The 17186-nt window shown below is 48.0% G+C and overlaps 1 protein-coding gene across 1 annotated transcript in view; it reads left to right on the forward strand.

Moving 5' to 3' along the window:
* ADAM12 (ADAM metallopeptidase domain 12) overlaps positions 1-17186 on the forward strand; it is a 406064-nt gene that overhangs the window by 343279 nt on the left and 45599 nt on the right. The window contains exons 12-14 of the mRNA XM_060098411.1: positions 389-566; positions 5144-5233; positions 6727-6922. Coding sequence (XP_059954394.1) covers positions 389-566; positions 5144-5233; positions 6727-6922 — 464 coding nt within the window. The remainder of the gene's footprint in view (positions 1-388; positions 567-5143; positions 5234-6726; positions 6923-17186) is intronic.

Consider the following 17186-nt stretch of genomic DNA (forward strand, 5'->3'; position numbering starts at 1 on the left):
TCTTTGTACTTTCCAATATGAACATAGGTAGCGTTCATATTACAAGCTACAGATCCTAAGCATTCACTTTCCATTTTATCATTTCACACAGAACTCTTAATGATGTCTGTAATGAGACACAATCTAAAGTTGTTGATTTGAAAACCATCCAAAGGTCTTTCTTTTTGGATAAAGCACTTCCTCATCAGTGGTGTTGGAACTCCGCAGGGTTGGACCTCAGGGTGTAGTCGAAGGTGCCTCATTTTACACCACTCAAGCCTTTGTTCACTGAGACTAACGGTGGCCGCCCAGGCAGATGGTGCCCGTGGGTACCACGCACAGCTGCATGCGAAGGATGCGCGAGGCCTGTCGGTGCCCTGACGACTGACGTCCTGGCTCTTCCCTGCAGGTACCCGTTCCCCATGGTATTCAGCAGCTGCAGCAGGAAGGACCTGGAGGCCAGCCTGGAGAAGGGCATGGGTATGTGCCTCTTTAACCTGCCGGAAGTGACGCAGTCCTTCGGGGGCCAGAAGTGCGGGAATGGATATGTCGAAGAAGGAGAGGAGTGTGACTGTGGCGAACCGGAGGTGAGAGAGACGTTTCTAGAATGTTGGTCTCGCGTTCGCGGCTGGGCCAAGAAGCAAGAACTTGAAGGAATTGTGCAGTAGAATGAAAGTGCTAGAAATGCAGGATGGAAAACTCCTACATGACCACCTTGAACAAACTTCATAAGCCAGGGTGGCCTTCTTGAATTTTAAGTATTGCATAGAATAAGTTGTATCACTGGTTTAAAAAGATACAGAATCTTCTCTGTTGAAGGATGCAGTAGCGTAGGCAGGATGAGGACAAGAACAACAAAAAAGCATTTAGCTTTGAGTTTGACAGAGAAGAAAGCCTTAGAATGCTGGCTTCAAATGGCTAACAAGTACCAGGTCTTTCTCTCTGTAAGGTGCGCACCCGAGGGGAATTTGAATAAGCAGCATTCATTTTTAAGCAAGAGCTTCTTCCCAAGTTGAAATTCTGCTCCTGCAGCCGCAGCTTCCTCTGTATGGACGACCTGAGGCGCCCAGGCTCCGGCCTGTCTGCTTGTTAGCTTTCAGAAGAAATAAGTGAAAGCGGGGAACATTTTTATCCAGCAAAAGGCGTATTTAACCCTGTTTTCCAGCCAGTGTCAGGACATTTTCTCATTTCTGTAGGGCCCAAGATAAAGTTAATCAACATCAAAATTCTAACAGCCATTTTTAAATCCCTGAATAATCTTGGGAAGGAAAGAGAAAGACAGGACCCAGTGAGACCACCTGGTGAAAGAAGTACCCCCTCAAAACTTGGAGGAGGTTGATTTAGAATAAATCAAAGCCAGTCGTTTGTATAGCAAGCTGTCTCCATGTAGGAGTCCCTCCCTAAGAGCTTGTGCAAGCTGCAGCGGTAGTCAAGTTCAAGATGGGCTTAGCTAAATTCACACACTGGCTTGATGAGGCCTTAGGAAGAGCATGCCTTGGAGAGATGCTCTGAAAGGGTGATTTGGGGATGGAAGGGAACTTGTGCTGAGACTCTGGGACATCCCTCAAATTCCTGTGTTCATCCAACAAACAACTGGTTATAGAACCTTCATCATGTCCAATCTCCAAGTCTCTGAGCTTTCCCACATCAGCAGGAATGAGCCTGGTCTCCATCTGACCATTTCTGTAAGAATATTGGGAGTGAATATAAGTCCTAGGGGATGGGGGTTGCAAAGGTGGTTTGATCAAATGTTTTTGTGCCCTTGCCAAAATCAGGATTCATCCAAGGTCACAGGGCTGTCCACAGCGGCGTTCAGTTTTGCTCACAGTAGAATGGCTACTATGCAGGAACAAAGTCCTAAATCCTAACAGAAACTCTTTTTCAGATTAGCAGAGGAAAACTTGAAACCGTCATGGGATGGGTTATGCAAAGCGGAAATTGCTTGGAGACTTTTTCTAATTGCTTAAAGAAAAAAACAAAATTAGTTTAAATTACTCCTATTTCTCAGGAGAGGTCATGTTGACTTGAAATGGTTATCTTTTATCTGAACTCCTTGTAATTGTTTGCTAATCTAAATAAATTTGACAGCTCTTCCTGGAGCCATGAACTCTCAGGTTTGGAATGACTCTATTAGCAATCCTTTATTCCATATGCCAGCACGGCCACCAGCATCCCTGCCACCCTCCCATCACCACTGTTAACATGTCCACCACCACCCCACCATCATCACCGCCATCACCACCAACCCCACCACGAGCATCACCACCGCCACCATCATGTCAGCAAATGCTTGAGTGCCTGAAATTCGCCAGCCTGAGGTCCTGGTCTTCTCTTTTACCTCCATCAAGAAGTCACTCAGCTTCCCCAGGGTGTTTACTGTCTGTCCAGGCAGCTCATTGCAGGACAGCTTTGAAGAACTCAAACTCTTTGCTTACGGAAGAGCCGTGTTCTCTCTCCATGTAATTCACAAGTGTATATTTCTGTGCTTAGGGTCCTTATTTAATAGGAGAAGTTCTTGCTATCTGAAGAGAACTCTCATTCTCCTCATCCAAAGTTCTTTCTTCCAAGAAATCTTTCAAAGTCCCAGGCAAGCCTTTGGCCTCAATTCTTAGCTTTCTTTCTTTTTTTTTTTTTTTTTAAGTTTAAGCTCCAACTGTGTCTGAGGGTATGAAAGCCCATTTCCCAGTTTCCAAGCTGACCAAAACTTTTAGTCAGACCTGTGAACCTGGGTTCTTTACCCCGCAACTCAGTGCTCAGGCCCTGGAAATATCCATCATGCCTTTGTTTCACATTGGCCTACGCATCCCCTGGACCATAAAGACCTCCAGTGTCACCACATCAGTGAGTAAAGGGGGTCAGAACAACTGCCCCAGCTCATGACTAGAACCAGTTTCTGTTCCCTTGCTCCCAGAAATAATGGCCACTATTTTCAAGAAGGTGCATCATTGTCTTAACCCCAGTTCATTGTGATTAAGAATCTCTGTCTACTACCTACAACCCAAGGATGACAATTGGGGCATTTGCTGAGAATTCTCTAATGGCTTCATTCATTCATCTTTCTTCTCTGGAGACGCAGCGTTCGTTGGCTCTGCTGGACTTCTCTATTGAGTACTAAACTAATAAATGCATCAACAGATGAAGGATTTGTCTCTTCTGATAAATAGAGTTCTGTGGAAGGAATAGATTCTGGGTAGTTAAAAGGCAAATGAATGCTGAAGCGTTCTGTCCAGGGCACTGGATTTACATCCACCATGAGGATTTCCTGACAACTTGCTCATTCTTCCAAGCTAATAGGGTTGGGAAAGCAGCCTTATCTCCTTGTTTAAAGTCAATAGGACGCCAGTAGCTTGCAAATATCTTTTAAACTTAGTTATCTCTCCCACATTATCAATCCCCTTTGAAGTCAAAACCATTCTACTTGGCTGCGTTTCCATTTGAACTGCTGCGTGATTTGGTGGGGTGGGGGTGGGAGTTAGTTCTTAAAGGATCTTAGGACCCAGTTTTAGGATGGCTGATTTAACTTAGAAGTGCAAGGAAGTCTGTAATTTGGCTAATGTGTTATTAGGAGAGCCATTTAGACCATGATGTACAGGACAGCACTGCTGTACGTGTGATGGTACTGATGAGGAGTGCCACTGATGGCCTCCGTTTTAAAAAACGAAACGAGTTCCTAAGTGTTTTAGGATTGTAAGTCCATGAGTTAGAAACCTTTACCGTCCTGAAAGCTATGACTTCTGGTTGGCAGTTTTATCTTATTGTATATATTACACACTCCGGATGTTTATAAAGTCCTTGAGCAAATTTAAAATTTAATAATTTGGGATCTATGTATAATAGGAGCAAACAGTTAAAAGGGAACATCGTTCATAGAGTTTTACAAAGGGTACAGTTCAGCTATCTGGTGAGCCATAAATCATCTGGATTATCAACATTTTATTCATGGCGTTTATGATACCAATTCATTCGTGGAAGATGGTTTTGGGGAGTAAACTATTATACTATTAAAATAGTATCTGATGGGCTTCACTCTAGCCATAGTATATAAATTCTTCAGCACATATCATATTAAATAAAATAAAAGGACATTGGTAAATTCAATCCTGAAGACTATTGAACCCTCCTTTCTAATGATAATCCATTGCTTCTAAAATGTGTAAATGCCAAGTTACTGGAATGTTCTAAAGCACAAGATGTCATAAATATACTGGATAGATATGTATAGGCCTTTTGTTGAGAGCTAAGCAAAAGGTATCAATCTCTTGTTTCATTTTGTTAGAAAAAATTAGGTGGCTGTGAAGCACAGCATAACAAAGGAGTTCACTTCCTCTCTCATGTTCATTTCACAGAGGACAATCCAGCTACTGTTTGATCTGTTTAAATCCTTTGCAGATCAATGGGCACAGCCCACGGATCTCCTTCCAGCCTCTTGCTCATTCTGAGGTGCATTTCTGACCTGAGGGGGGTCTCATCAGGTGAGACAGCCCACCTGTGCTGAGCAAGAGTCCAGCTAGGACTTCTGGTTGGATTGCAGGGAACTGTGTTTCAAACACAATTGATTTGACTTCATTTCCTGCCAGTATGCTCTAGATTCAACTCTGGATCAGTCTTTGAAGGGTAAAGTTTGTATGCATCTATGTAGATTTTTAAATAAGTAAGTTCATAGGACTCCCGTGGTCCTGGTGTGATTCACTGCATTAAGGCCAGCAGTCATCACACACACACACACACACACACACACACACACACACACACACACACACACACACACACACACACACACACACACACACACACACACACACACACACACACACACACACACACACACACACACACACACACACACACACACACACACACCCGCTGCTGACATGAATGGCCTCCCGAGCCAGCCAGCCTTCCTGTCCGGGTCCCTCACCCCATCATGAAAGATGCTTGAGTGCTACTGACTTTTCCCAGGGACACGCACTCCCAGGCAGTTCATAAACACTTACCAGAAGCTTTGCTTTCTTCCAGAGGAAGATAATCCTCAGTCCGGCTAGTTTTCATCTCAAGAGCCAGGCCCTCTGGTTCTTTCTTCCCTTTTCAGTCACTTAAGGTGCGACCTTTGCTTTCTGTGAGTATTTGTGCCATGTGACCCTGTCAAACCTGTTCCCGTCTCCAGGAGTGTCTGAATCTCTGCTGCAACGCCACCACCTGTACCCTGAAGCCAGATGCCGTCTGCGCACACGGACTGTGCTGTGAAAACTGCCAGGTGAGTCTTCCTGGTCCCGAGGTCACCCGCGCAGTCCACTGGTTCGACAGTGATGCAGGGCAAGCAATTGGGCAGGGCGACTTCCCAGCACTCGCTGCTGTGGAAACTGTAATCCTTATCACGCAAGTTGGTACCATCTATCTCCTAGTTTTATTATCTTCCAATCTTCGTGTGAAATGCATATTCTAATGCTAAGTCATCTGCGATCAATTATTTATTTATGAGCTGAAAAGTAAGTAGACCAAAGAACTCCAGCTCCACGTTAAATGTTCCGGGTCTGCTATTGGAGGAAGGTTTCGAGAACCAGTCCCCACTGCTGTGGGGACTCATGCCGGGTCCCTCTCCTCCATCCCAAGAACATCTGCCTGCTGGGTGAGGAGCTGCGTGGATTGTTCCAGGGATTTTGTGTCAACATCTTGATCTTGACGTGCCCCCAACAGAAGGTGCTGGCTGACCCAGCCCAGCCAAGAGTGGCAGTTTTATACTTCTGCCATTTTCTGCCACCATGCCTGCATTCGTTTTGGCAATGCCGTTGTTTGTCTCATTATTCAGAGCTGAGATGTGCCAGAGTCAAAGCCTGAGCTTTTGATTCAAAGGTTCCAAGGGTAGAGTTTTATTTCCTTTTAATTAAGCAATCGATCTTGGCATTCTGCTTGCAGGAAACTCCCTCTTAGCGACCCAAGTAGAGCACAGTGTTTGAGAAGTGCATTACGACATTTTACATTCAGCTTAAAGTATCCTTCATCCTCTTTCTACTTGTAATTAACTTACGGCGAACGAAGGTTAAAAGAGGCAGCTGGTGGTGGAGGTGCCTGGAGGGAGCTTTGGGGCTGGGACAGGTCACTGGTTGCGTAACCTCAGACAAGCCACCCTGAGCCATAAATTCTTCAACCGCAGAAAGATGAGGCATTGTTTGGCACTGTTGTTCCTAACGTCCTGTACAGCTCCCTTGCTTTACTTCTCTACATGCCCCTGTGAAGTCCTACAGACAGGTTTCCAGCTCTGTGATTTGATGGCAAAGTAAAATCACTGTTGTTAAGTGTGCCCTTGGAATTATTTTTGTCACCTTGCCCACAAAGGCTAACGCTTTAAGCGCAAACGTCTTCTTAAAACACATGGTGGGGTTGGTGACCAGAGATCTTGTTCTTAAGAATCAGTGGGTCCATCAGGCAGCACCCACTCCCACCCCCCTGAGGTGCCAGGTGCCAGCAACCAGCTTGTCTGCTCACCAGAAAACCCTGATGTTGCATGAAATTAAAAAGAGGCTGATCTTAGTTACCCCCCATAATGGAAAGGTGAACCTCAGAGCCCAGAGCAAGACTGTTTATTTAATGAGCTCTCTCTGCGGTAAAGGGAACTTCCTTTGAAATCCTCGCCCCTCTATGTGAAGCTACAAGAGGATGGTCCTGCTCCTATCCACCCCCGGAGTGTTGCTGAGACCCTGCTTCCCCCTTTCCCGCAGTCACGAGCTATAAACAGCCCTCTCCTTTCAGCTGAAGCCTGCAGGAACGGCGTGCAGGGACTCTAGCAACTCCTGCGACCTCCCGGAGTTCTGCACGGGGGCCAGTCCTCACTGCCCGGCCAACGTGTACCTGCACGATGGGCACCCGTGTCAGGGGGTGGACGGCTACTGCTACAACGGCATCTGCCAGACCCACGAGCAGCAGTGCATCACCCTCTGGGGACCAGGTACGTGGCCACCACCACCTGGGTGCAGAGGGCCAGGGAGCCTGCTCTCTTTCCATGAGCATCCCTCCTGGAGCACGCTTTCGAAAAAGCTTCCTTCTGTTCAGCTGGAGCGATGGCCTCTCTGGTGGGACCGGGGCCCTGCCAGGCACTGGGCACGCAGAAGTGGGCTCTGCTCAGAGCCCGCCCCAAGGAGCTCAGTCCAGTCCAGCCAGAGATGTGTGAGCACCTACTGTGTGCCCGTGGGGTGAACCAGCCAGGACCCCTGCCCTCAGACAGCTTAACAGGGAGTTGGCAGACAGATGGCAGAACTTCCCACCACCGCCCTGACTGTGTTAGTGCTTCTTAGAGCCCAAGCGAGGACCCCAACCAAGGGCAGAGGGTGCTGGAGAGAAAGTCAGTGCTGCTGGAGGGCCGGGGGGCAGACCTGATGTGTGAATCTGTGATGGGGAAGGATGTGCGGAGGGGTGACCCAGAGTGGGAGGCCTGGGCTCCAGAGGAAGAACACGGAGACAGATGTTTAAGGGCCCCGAACACCTTTGAGGCTCTTTTCAAGTTTGTTTGTTTTTTTTAATTTATTTATTTTCTTTATTTTTGGCTGCGTTGGGTGCGCGTGGGCTTTCTCTAGTTGTGGTGAGAGGGGGCTACTCTTCGTTGTGGTGCGCGGGCCTCCCACTTTGGTGGCTTCTCTTGTTGCGGAGCACGGGCTCTAGGCACGCAGGCTTCAGTAGTTGTGGCTTGCGGGCTCAGTAGTTGTGGCACGTGGGCTCTAGAGTGCAGGCTCAGTAGTTGTGGCGCACGGGCTTAGTTGCTCTGTGGCATGTGGGATCTCCCCAGACCAGGGCTCGAATCGTGTCCCCTGCATTGGCAGGTGGATTCGTAACCACTGCGCCACCAGGGAAACTCCCCTTTTGTGGCTCTTGAAAGCAGAGTGACAGACACGTGTGTTCCAGAAAAAGCACCCAGGTGGGAAGGTGGCCAGGAAGTGGCCGCTGTGTGATTGGATCCCTTAGGGACTGTCCACCACTTCCCGGGCATGGGCCGCTGGGCCCGGGTCCGTATGGTTTGGCCCTTGTAACTCTCCCATGACCCCTGAGGGAGAGACAAGGACTACAGCTTTATGGAAGGCAAAGCTCAGACTCAGAGGCTGGAAGTTATTTCCCAAGGTCACAAGGCTGGGATTTGAACCCAGGTCCTTGTGACCCAGAGCCCAGGTGTAGTTCTCACACTGTGCCGTCACCCCAAAGAGCCAGTGAACGAAAGTCCCACAGGTGCTCTAGAATTAAATGGATGCACAGATGTGAAACGGGGGAGACTGAGTCCCCTGTGTCTCTCTCTCCTCCACAGCCCCATCTTCTGGGGCCGGAGATCCAGGGCCTGTTGGGCAGCCCAGGGCATGGGCTTGTCACCCCAGGGCTGGCCGCTCGTCTCCTGCATTGAGGATTCTGGCAGTGAATCCCACAGGGTATTTTCCAAGACTGTGGCCCAAACTATCTTGTCATGCTTCTCCCTCTTCCTGTTGGTGGCAGGGTGACTTCAGTTCTGGCCAGAGGCCCCAGCTGTGGCAAGGGCACTGTGATCAGCCAGGCCCAGCCAGAGGGCCAGGCAAGCTCAGGCTCTGCAGGGGAGAGAAGTCCGATACGGGCCTTTGTCAGACTTTATGGTGAGGTTTTGGGCCCAGGGGTGATGAAGGAAGTAAACGAGGGCGGAAAACAATGACTAAACCTCAGAGCTTGGGTTTTCAGTGTGACGTGAAAGCAATGACCCAAGCGTGGAGAACAGGGCAGATGGTTCTTGGGGCTGGGGCCAGTCATGGAGCCCAGTTGCTCCCCCCAAGCCAAAGATGCCCTTGTGCCCTGAACTTTCTGAGGGAGCCGAGAGAGCAGCCTGGATGCAGCAACACGGGCCAACACAGCCTCCATTTATCCCGTTCTCTGGAGAGTTCTTCCAATGCCTCAGGTTTCACGGATGTGCTTGGGCAGGTGGAAGGAGAAGCTGGTGGTGCCTGGAGCCTTAGTGCTTTGTCTTTGGGCCCTGGCCTCCTCCTTGGCTAGGCAGGAGGGCCCAGGCAAGGTAGGGCTTACAGCTTCAAAAGCTTTTCAATGACAAGCACAAAGTAGGCACTCACTATACACATGTCACATGGTTGTATGGGCTCTGAATGGCTTAGTGACTTCAGACACCTTTTAGCCAAGTGGGGTCACTTTGGGACAGTGACTCCTGCTGCAGGCCAAATCTTCATGGCCTGAAGCATCCCTAGTGGCCGTCCCTTCCCAGCCTTTCTCCGGACTCCATAATCTCCCCTTCTCGAGTTACAAGGGATCTTATAACACTCCCTTCCAAGGAGCATTCCATGGCCAGAGCACACACAGCACTTGGAGCTTTTGGAGTGAAATGTGGTCTTTGGTGCCCTGCTGTATTAGAGCGTCTGGCCCCAGTTCCAGAGTGAGGTCAGATGGAGCCCCGCCGTCCTCTCTGAGCTCCCACCACCGAGTGACTCAGCTGGCTGCGTGCCTCTGATTCATGGTGACCAAGGCTGGTATTCATTATCTCATACGATTAGTCCTTCTCGAGCTGCCTGACCAGAGACAGACCCAGACAGGCGGACAAACTGACAGCGTGACTCACAGGCTGAGCTTTTCAAAAGCAGTAGGGAGTTACCTGCCTGGAACCCTCAACATCCTTGTGAACGAGGGTGGGGACCCCGGGGACCGCACCACCTCCAGAGCAGGGGCTACCTCCCCGGGGCTCCGGGCCGGCCCCTTCTCTCCCCTCCCATCCTCACCCTGGTGACTGAGGACGCTTTTGCCCGGGTGACGGTGGGCTTGCCATGAGGGGGCCACGGCACATAGACTAAAACATCTCTGACGTCAGAAATTCTGAGTTTGTGGAAACAGCCAGCACGGGGACCAGCCTTGGGGAGCCCCTCAGGCTGGTGACTTCCTGGGGTTCTGTCTACCTCGGCCAACCCCTTGTTAGTTCTTGCAGTCACCACACAGACTTCCTCGGGAGAGCAAAGGACTTAGTGTCACCACCAGCTGTGGCACTGGTACAGTGGCCCTCCGTACCAGGGGGCTTCTTGGAAGGGCCTTCACCCACCCCCTTTGCACATGTGGTGTGTTCCTCTCCTTATATCAGTGTGGCAGCCTCACGGTCCGGTTCAAGGGCACTGTGTGAGTTTCCTGTGTATGCTCTAACTCAGTGGCTTACAACAACACAAATTTATCATCTTCTAGTTCTTGGGGTCAGATGTCCTAAAATCAAGACGCTGGCAGGGCAGTGTTACCTTCGGAGGCTCTAGGGGAAAATCTGTCTCCTGGCCTTTTCCAGCTTTGAGAGGCCGCCGGCAACTCCTTGGCCCCTGGCCCCTTCATCCACCTTCAAGGCCAGCAGCACAGAATCTTCAAATCTCTGTCTCTCTCTGACTTCTGCTTTTGTGGTCAAATTTCCTTCTCTGATTCTGACCCTCCCTCCTCCTTCTGGTAAGGACCCTTGTGATGATATTGGACCAGATCACCCAGCATCGTCTCCCCATCTCAAGGTCCGTAACTTAATCACATCTTCAAAGTCCCTTCTGCCAAGTAAGGTCACATAGTCACAGGTTCCAAGGATGAGGACGTGGACCCCTTTGGGGGGCCATTTTCTGGCTACCATAGGCATTGAACAGACCACTTATTGGCAGGGTGACCTTCAGCAGGTTACTCAACCTTGTTGTACATCGTCTGTAAAGTAGGGAGAGTAATACATTTACCGCACGGGTGTATCATTGTCCTCCAACATAGCTTATTATCTATTTCATATATATGAGTATATTACATGTATATATCACATGCGGTAGCATGCAGCTTGTGCAGTGCCTGGGGCCGTGGGGAGGGCTGAGATCTGGTGGGAAGAGAGAGGGGGCTCAGCCTGGGGTGAAAGGGGTAGGGGAGCCAAGCAGGAAGGCTCCAAGCCGAGGTTGCCCTGGAGTGGTCATTGCCGGGGTGGGAGAGGAGGGGACCTCCTGCGTGTGGAACAGCAAGGGCCAAGGTGCACAGGAACGGGGGGCCATCTCAGGGAACTGCGGGCGCTTCTGCTTGTCCAGAGCTTGGGCTGTGACCTGGAGCACAGAGGACCCCGTCTGCTGCCCCCTTCTCTCATTTGCTAATGATTCAACGATGTCCTGCTACTGTGAGATGCTGACCAAGAGCCCTGGTCTGCCATAATTCCCACATAATTCCCACAGTCCCAGTGCACTCTTGCCTGGACCTGCAGTAGAGTCGGGATGTGAGCGTCACAGTTCCAGGGGCAGAGGTCACTTCCTCGGCCAGGTCCCGGCCAGCTAGACGTGCTAGGCTGAGAGCAGCGTATTGCTGTGTTACAGTGCTTGCTTTGAATTAGCTTTTCATGTTTCAGAAGAGGAAAACTTATTGTCGAGGATACATTAGCAACCTTTCACTTCCCATCCTTTAGCAAACGCTCTGGGATCAGGACCACATTTGCTTTGGGATCATTTCTGACCCCCTATGAAGACAGTAACTCATAAATCTAGGAGTCGCTGAGCTCTTGCTCTGCCGGCCTTTGCCACTGGCACCTTGGCCAGAATCCCCCGTTACGTTCAGGAAGTCAGTTAGTTACTCACTGCCCAAATCTGGCTACCTAAACACTGACCAGATGAAGCTCTTCCTTCCAGCTAACTATTCCCTTTTGAGATGGACTTTTCTCAATCCAGCATTATATTTCAATAAAATAATCCTGCTTCCAAATCTTTCTACAAATAAATGATAGAAAATTCAAAACATATGTCTGCAACTCGTAACTGGCAAAGTCATATACTTTTAGAATACCTTTTGGGGCTTTTGTTCATCCACTTGTTTTCCTGGTTATTATTGTTGATGATACTCTTGCTGGCCCGGAGTTGACATATTTTTTTCCTCAGTGATTTTTCTTCCACAAATCTTGCATCTCAAGACTTCATCTGGTGATGTCAAACCCATAAGCGTTATGGGCAGCTCACACCGTACCTTGTACTTAGCCTTCTGTCCACTTCAGCCTTAATAGCCACAAAGATTTTCTGTCAAGGTGACATGACCTTTATTCCTTCCAAAACACAGCTGGATGTGTTTCTTCAGGCACAGAATTTATTGTTGCCAACGTCATTTATCCAAACCACGAGCACGATCGCTGAAAACGGTTGGAAATTAATCTTACAGATAACTGTGTCTAGAATCACAAACAGTCTGCATCGAGGAAGTCCTGAAATATCTTAGTTCTATCTATTTTATCACTCACCAGAAGATAGTGTCGCCTGATTGATGCAGTGTGAGCGGGATAGACGATTTTTATGGGCATATTCAGAGTTTATCTGCCAGGCTAGTTTAAATGAGTTTGCTTTATGACAACATACCTGGAGCAGTACAATTACTAATCATCCACAACTCTGGTGGCTGCAGGTGGGAAGAAAAGGGATTTTTGCCAAGAGTCATAATGTTCAGGAGGCAGGGAAGTCTCCTTTTTGTCCCATTGTGCGAGAAAGAAATGATAGAATGTGTTTGCTTGGACTTCATTTTCCGATGGATGTAAAGGTCAATGTGGAAAAGCAAGACAGAGGGAGAATTATGGGGAGGACAAGCAGGCTTCAGTTGCTTGTGAAGATGCCTTTGTCTGTGGACATTAGTGACAGGGATTGGGGAAATTAGTGATGGGGGAGGAGCTGAGGTGACTGAATTGAGGACGTGCATTTGCATAACGGCGTCATTTTAAGGAAAAGATTAGATCAAGTCAATTGTGGGCTTAGTACAAGATGTCATCATCTCTCTTTCAGAAGACATAATGACATCGGGAACTTCCAAACTACAATTATAAATATAATTGTTATATAGCTCTGAAGATAAACGTGGTAATTAAATTCCATCACTTCTTATAGAATTATAAAATACAGTGCGATGTCAAAATTCCCTCTGAAAGGCTAAATTTCATCTTTTGATAACGGCAGAACATCTAAGAGCTCCATTATTAAGAATTCAAAGGCTGTAAATTGATAGAGTGGTGATAAGAAAACTTGTCACATTTTTTCATGAGGCAGACAGTCTTCATGAAGACAGACACCTTTAAGTGCAGCCGATTTGAAGCCAGATCTGTACCTTTATAATGTCTTACAAGTGGATAGAAGTCATTCACACCTTTTAGATGACTGACCCTTCTGTCTCTACGATAAACGCCAGCTGGCTGCTCACACACAAAAGCCACGCGAAACGCTTGGCTGGACCCTCCTCCACTGTTCCTCCCGGCAGCAGTAGGTCCTGACAGCCAGGGCGCTCCGGGTTTGCATCTTCTAGTCTGTTTCCTCTAATGATGTTTTCTTTTATTGCAAGAGCAGTCCCTGCTCCCGAGGTCAGCACGGAACCCCCTTTCTGGTTTCCTTGCTTGTAGGATTTCTTACTTTGTCTAAACGTTGAGGGAATGACAGTTCTCCTTTCCAGGAAGTAAAATGTCTGTCTTTTTGTGACTTTATGTCTTCTTTGCTCTTAAGACAGCACGGTAATACTTCATTGGATGTAAATGAATAAGTGAAGACCCAGAGTCACAGAAAAGGCAAACCAGGAGACAGTGTTCATTTACCCAAGATGCTTTGTTCTACGGAAACCACAACTGACTTCCTCTGGGGAGGGCGGCGGAGACAGGATGTGCTTTCCCTAAATTGCTTTCCCTGTGGTTTCCACTCATTCGTTCTTGGAACACACCTGCTCTGTGCAGGCCTGAGGCACCATCTCAGTCCACAGGGGTTTTTACAGTGAGGCAGGACCCTCGAGACATCACAAAAGGCAAAAGCAAGTGTGATAGATGCAAAGACGGGACAGCCCACCAGGATGAATGAGAGCAGCAGGGTCCCCAGGCTCACGGGAAGGTGGTGATGGAGGGAGACCCTGTAGGACTCAGCCAGCGATGGCTAGTAACACAGCAGCCCAGGCCCCTCATCCAACCAGCTCGAGCAGTTGGGTTCCAAGAAAGATGCTGATGCACCCGGCTTTGGTCGTGTATCCATCACTGACCCAGTCTTACGACCGGTGACGTGGCACACTCGATGGGCCAGACTTGAATTTCATGCCCATCCCTTTGGCATTGGTTGGGAACGTTAACCTCACCTGAACCATATAAAATGGGTTTCCCATAAGAGAAAGGGTTTTGTTCCTAGAAAAAGGGATATGGGAGAGGTATTAGACAAAACAAACAACTGAATAATCACAAGCCTTCTACTCTGCACCTCCTTTTCACAAATCTCTACGGTTGCTCCAAACCACCAGAGGAAATGCACGCGCGTGCGCGCGCGCACACACACACACACACACACACAGGCTCTCCTATAAAGAGAGGTTACCTCCTAGGAGGGGCATGGCCAGTGGGCCGCTGGTGGTACCAGGTGGGGCTGAGCAGTGCCCAACCTCTAGCTGGGAGCTTGCTGGCCCCAGGAGGTGGCCCGAAACCCTGTGTGACAGTGTCCTACAGCTTGAACTTGGAGGTGAGGGCAGCACTAGGGCATATTGTGATCTGGATCAAGTTTCAACTGCTTATATACTTCCTTTATTTTGTCTCATTTATTAAACCCCTTGGTCTTTAAACATCATGTTTCTCATGCAAGATTTCTCATCCCAACATGGAGACTTCCGGTAAGAAAATGTTAGTCAACTGGAGGAGGATGAGCATTGTAAACAGGGTTCTGCTGCATCCTCCTCTCACTTCTGTCACTCACCTCCCCCATGCCATTGAAACAACAGCAGTTTCAGAGTATTGATGAAAGCTGATCGAAGTTGATGAAAATTTTCAATCCCTAAGTACTTGAGGATGGAGATGCAAAAGAGCTTATGCATCAAGGTTAACCACGAATTACCCATCATAGTGTACTTTCCCTTAATCCTCCAGATAAAAGAATGAAGGAATTATGTGACAAGGGATCAGGTATGCATTCTGGTCTTTGATTTCACAGAGGTATCTATCTAGCCTATCCCTAAGCGTATGCAGCCGATGAAGTCATAACCCGCTACTCATCCAGATGTGAGTTTCCTTTGTCACACTGTAGCCAGCAGTGTCATTGCTTTGCCCCACTGATGACATGTCCTGCCGGTACATCAACAGTAGAGTGTGAGGTGGCATCTCCTACTCCCTTGAGTTTTGAATAACAGCTGAAATGAACAAAACTCTTGGAAATAGACAGTTACTGCTTTCTCGCAAGAGACGGAAAGTTAACCTTTAGAACGCTGCATTGTTCAAGCCACTGGGCAGATTAATACCAGAGTGGAGTAAATTTTACTGGTCAGACCCCACTCAGCTTTGTTTCTTTATGGACTGACTTCTACTGCATGCCGTGCCCAGCACAGTAACTAATAGTGGGGATGCCCAACAAATGGCATGTTAGTGAGCCAGAACGTTCCCATTCATCTAAAGCGTGTCTCTTGGTTTAAGGGCAAGAAAAGGAATTACAGGGAAGACGCTCTTGGTTCCCAGAGTTCAGTGGAATAAAAAGGAGTCAAACTCAAGTGTCTTTCCTTGAGGTCTCCCACTGCCTCTTTCAAAATGGTGCTCAGCATCTGTGCAGTGTGATGAGGTTCTGGAGGACCAGCCCGGCCTGGCTGGTGGGGTGCCCAGATGAGCACAGGACTCAGGGAAGTGGGAGCCTTGCTCACTGAAACAAGTAAGGAGGAGATGGAGGCAGGGAAGCTGAGATCCTTGAGCTATGACTGTACTTTTTATTTAATATGCAAAGTATGTACAGAACCTCCCAGGCTTTCCGATGAGGAGATTCTCTTTCTTCCCTCTCGTTTCCCAGGGTGGGTCCAGGAGTTCCTCACCCAGTCACTCAGCAGCCTTCATTGGCTTCCCGTGATGTGCTAGGCACTGGGGACGCCCCTCTGTGAAGGCAACAGGTGTGAAGCCCTTACCGACACCATCCTGAACTATTACAGTGTTAAAACCTGTTAAAACACGGCAAGTGTTACAAACAAGGACAGCTCCAAGGAGCTCCCCTCCCCCCACATCCTTAATGTTCAGGGGCCAAGCTGTCCCCTTCCCCATGATCAGTGGCCATCCTCGGTGTAACTCAGCTTTACTGAGAGCCTGGGGGACTCACTGAACCTCACAGCACCTCAGGTCAGGGGCTGTCCTTGTCCCCATCATAGAAATGAGGGAACAGAGTCTCCAAAGTTCCCGTAGCTTGACCAGGGTCTCCTAGTGTGTAGGGTTGACACCAGATCAGCCCATTATTCTGAGTCCCAAGCCCCGGCTCTTCCAGTGCTGCAGCACAGCCACTGATTGTAAACATCAAACAGGAGGAGGCCTTTCAAAAGGAAATGAGACTTGATAAACATTTGTTTTTGTTTTTCTTAGATCCCATACATGGGCAAATATAAAAGAGTTTTCTCAAAAGATTCAGCATCAGAAAGAATGGTTTACTACTGACCCCTTTTTTTAAAATGTATCTTATTGAAGTATGGTTGATTTACAATGTTGTGTTAATTTCTACTGTACAGCAAAATGAATCCGTTATACATATATAGATATTCTTTTCGTGTTCTTTTCCATGATGGTTTATTACAGGATATTGAATGTAGTTCCCTGTGCTCTACAGTAGGACCTTGTTGTTTATTCAGTCTCTATATAATAGTTTGTAGGTGCTAACTCCAAACTCTCAATCCATCCCTCCCCCACGCCCCCTCCCTCCTGGCAACCACAAGTCTGTTCTCTATGTCTGTGAGTCTGTTTCTGTTTCATAGATAGATTCATGGGTGTCATATTTTAGATTCCACATATAAGTGATATCATATGGTATTTGTCTTTCTCTGTTTGACTTGCTTCCCTTAGTACGACAATCCATAGGTCCATCCATGTTGCTGCAAATGGCATTATTTCATTCTTTTTTATGGCTGAGTAGCACTGACCTCTTAATCTCTCCGTCGTGTCTTTTGAATCTCACAGTCCGGCTGAGAAAGCACGTTGGACCTCGTGAACCTCTGTCAATGCTGGTATAGAGGCTCATTCAGGTCCACTGACAAAATTGGGTTTGAGAAAAGACAAGAACATTTATCACTTGTTTAGTTATTATTCCTAGGGTGTGCCTTCCTGCCTCCACTTTTTTTTTCTGGTAAAAGAGCTTTGAAAAGCTCACTTTGGCAAGCAACAGGATGGGTGATTAGGTTGTGGAGATCATGAATATACAGCCACCGAGCAAATAGAAAAAAGTAAAATCAAAAGACTCACTGTTGGGTGAGTGGGTACTTATGCCTAAAAATAAGAT

The sequence above is a fragment of the Mesoplodon densirostris genome, chromosome 1 (assembly GCF_025265405.1).
Source record: "Mesoplodon densirostris isolate mMesDen1 chromosome 1, mMesDen1 primary haplotype, whole genome shotgun sequence".
In the NCBI taxonomy this organism is placed as follows: domain Eukaryota; kingdom Metazoa; phylum Chordata; class Mammalia; order Artiodactyla; family Ziphiidae; genus Mesoplodon; species Mesoplodon densirostris.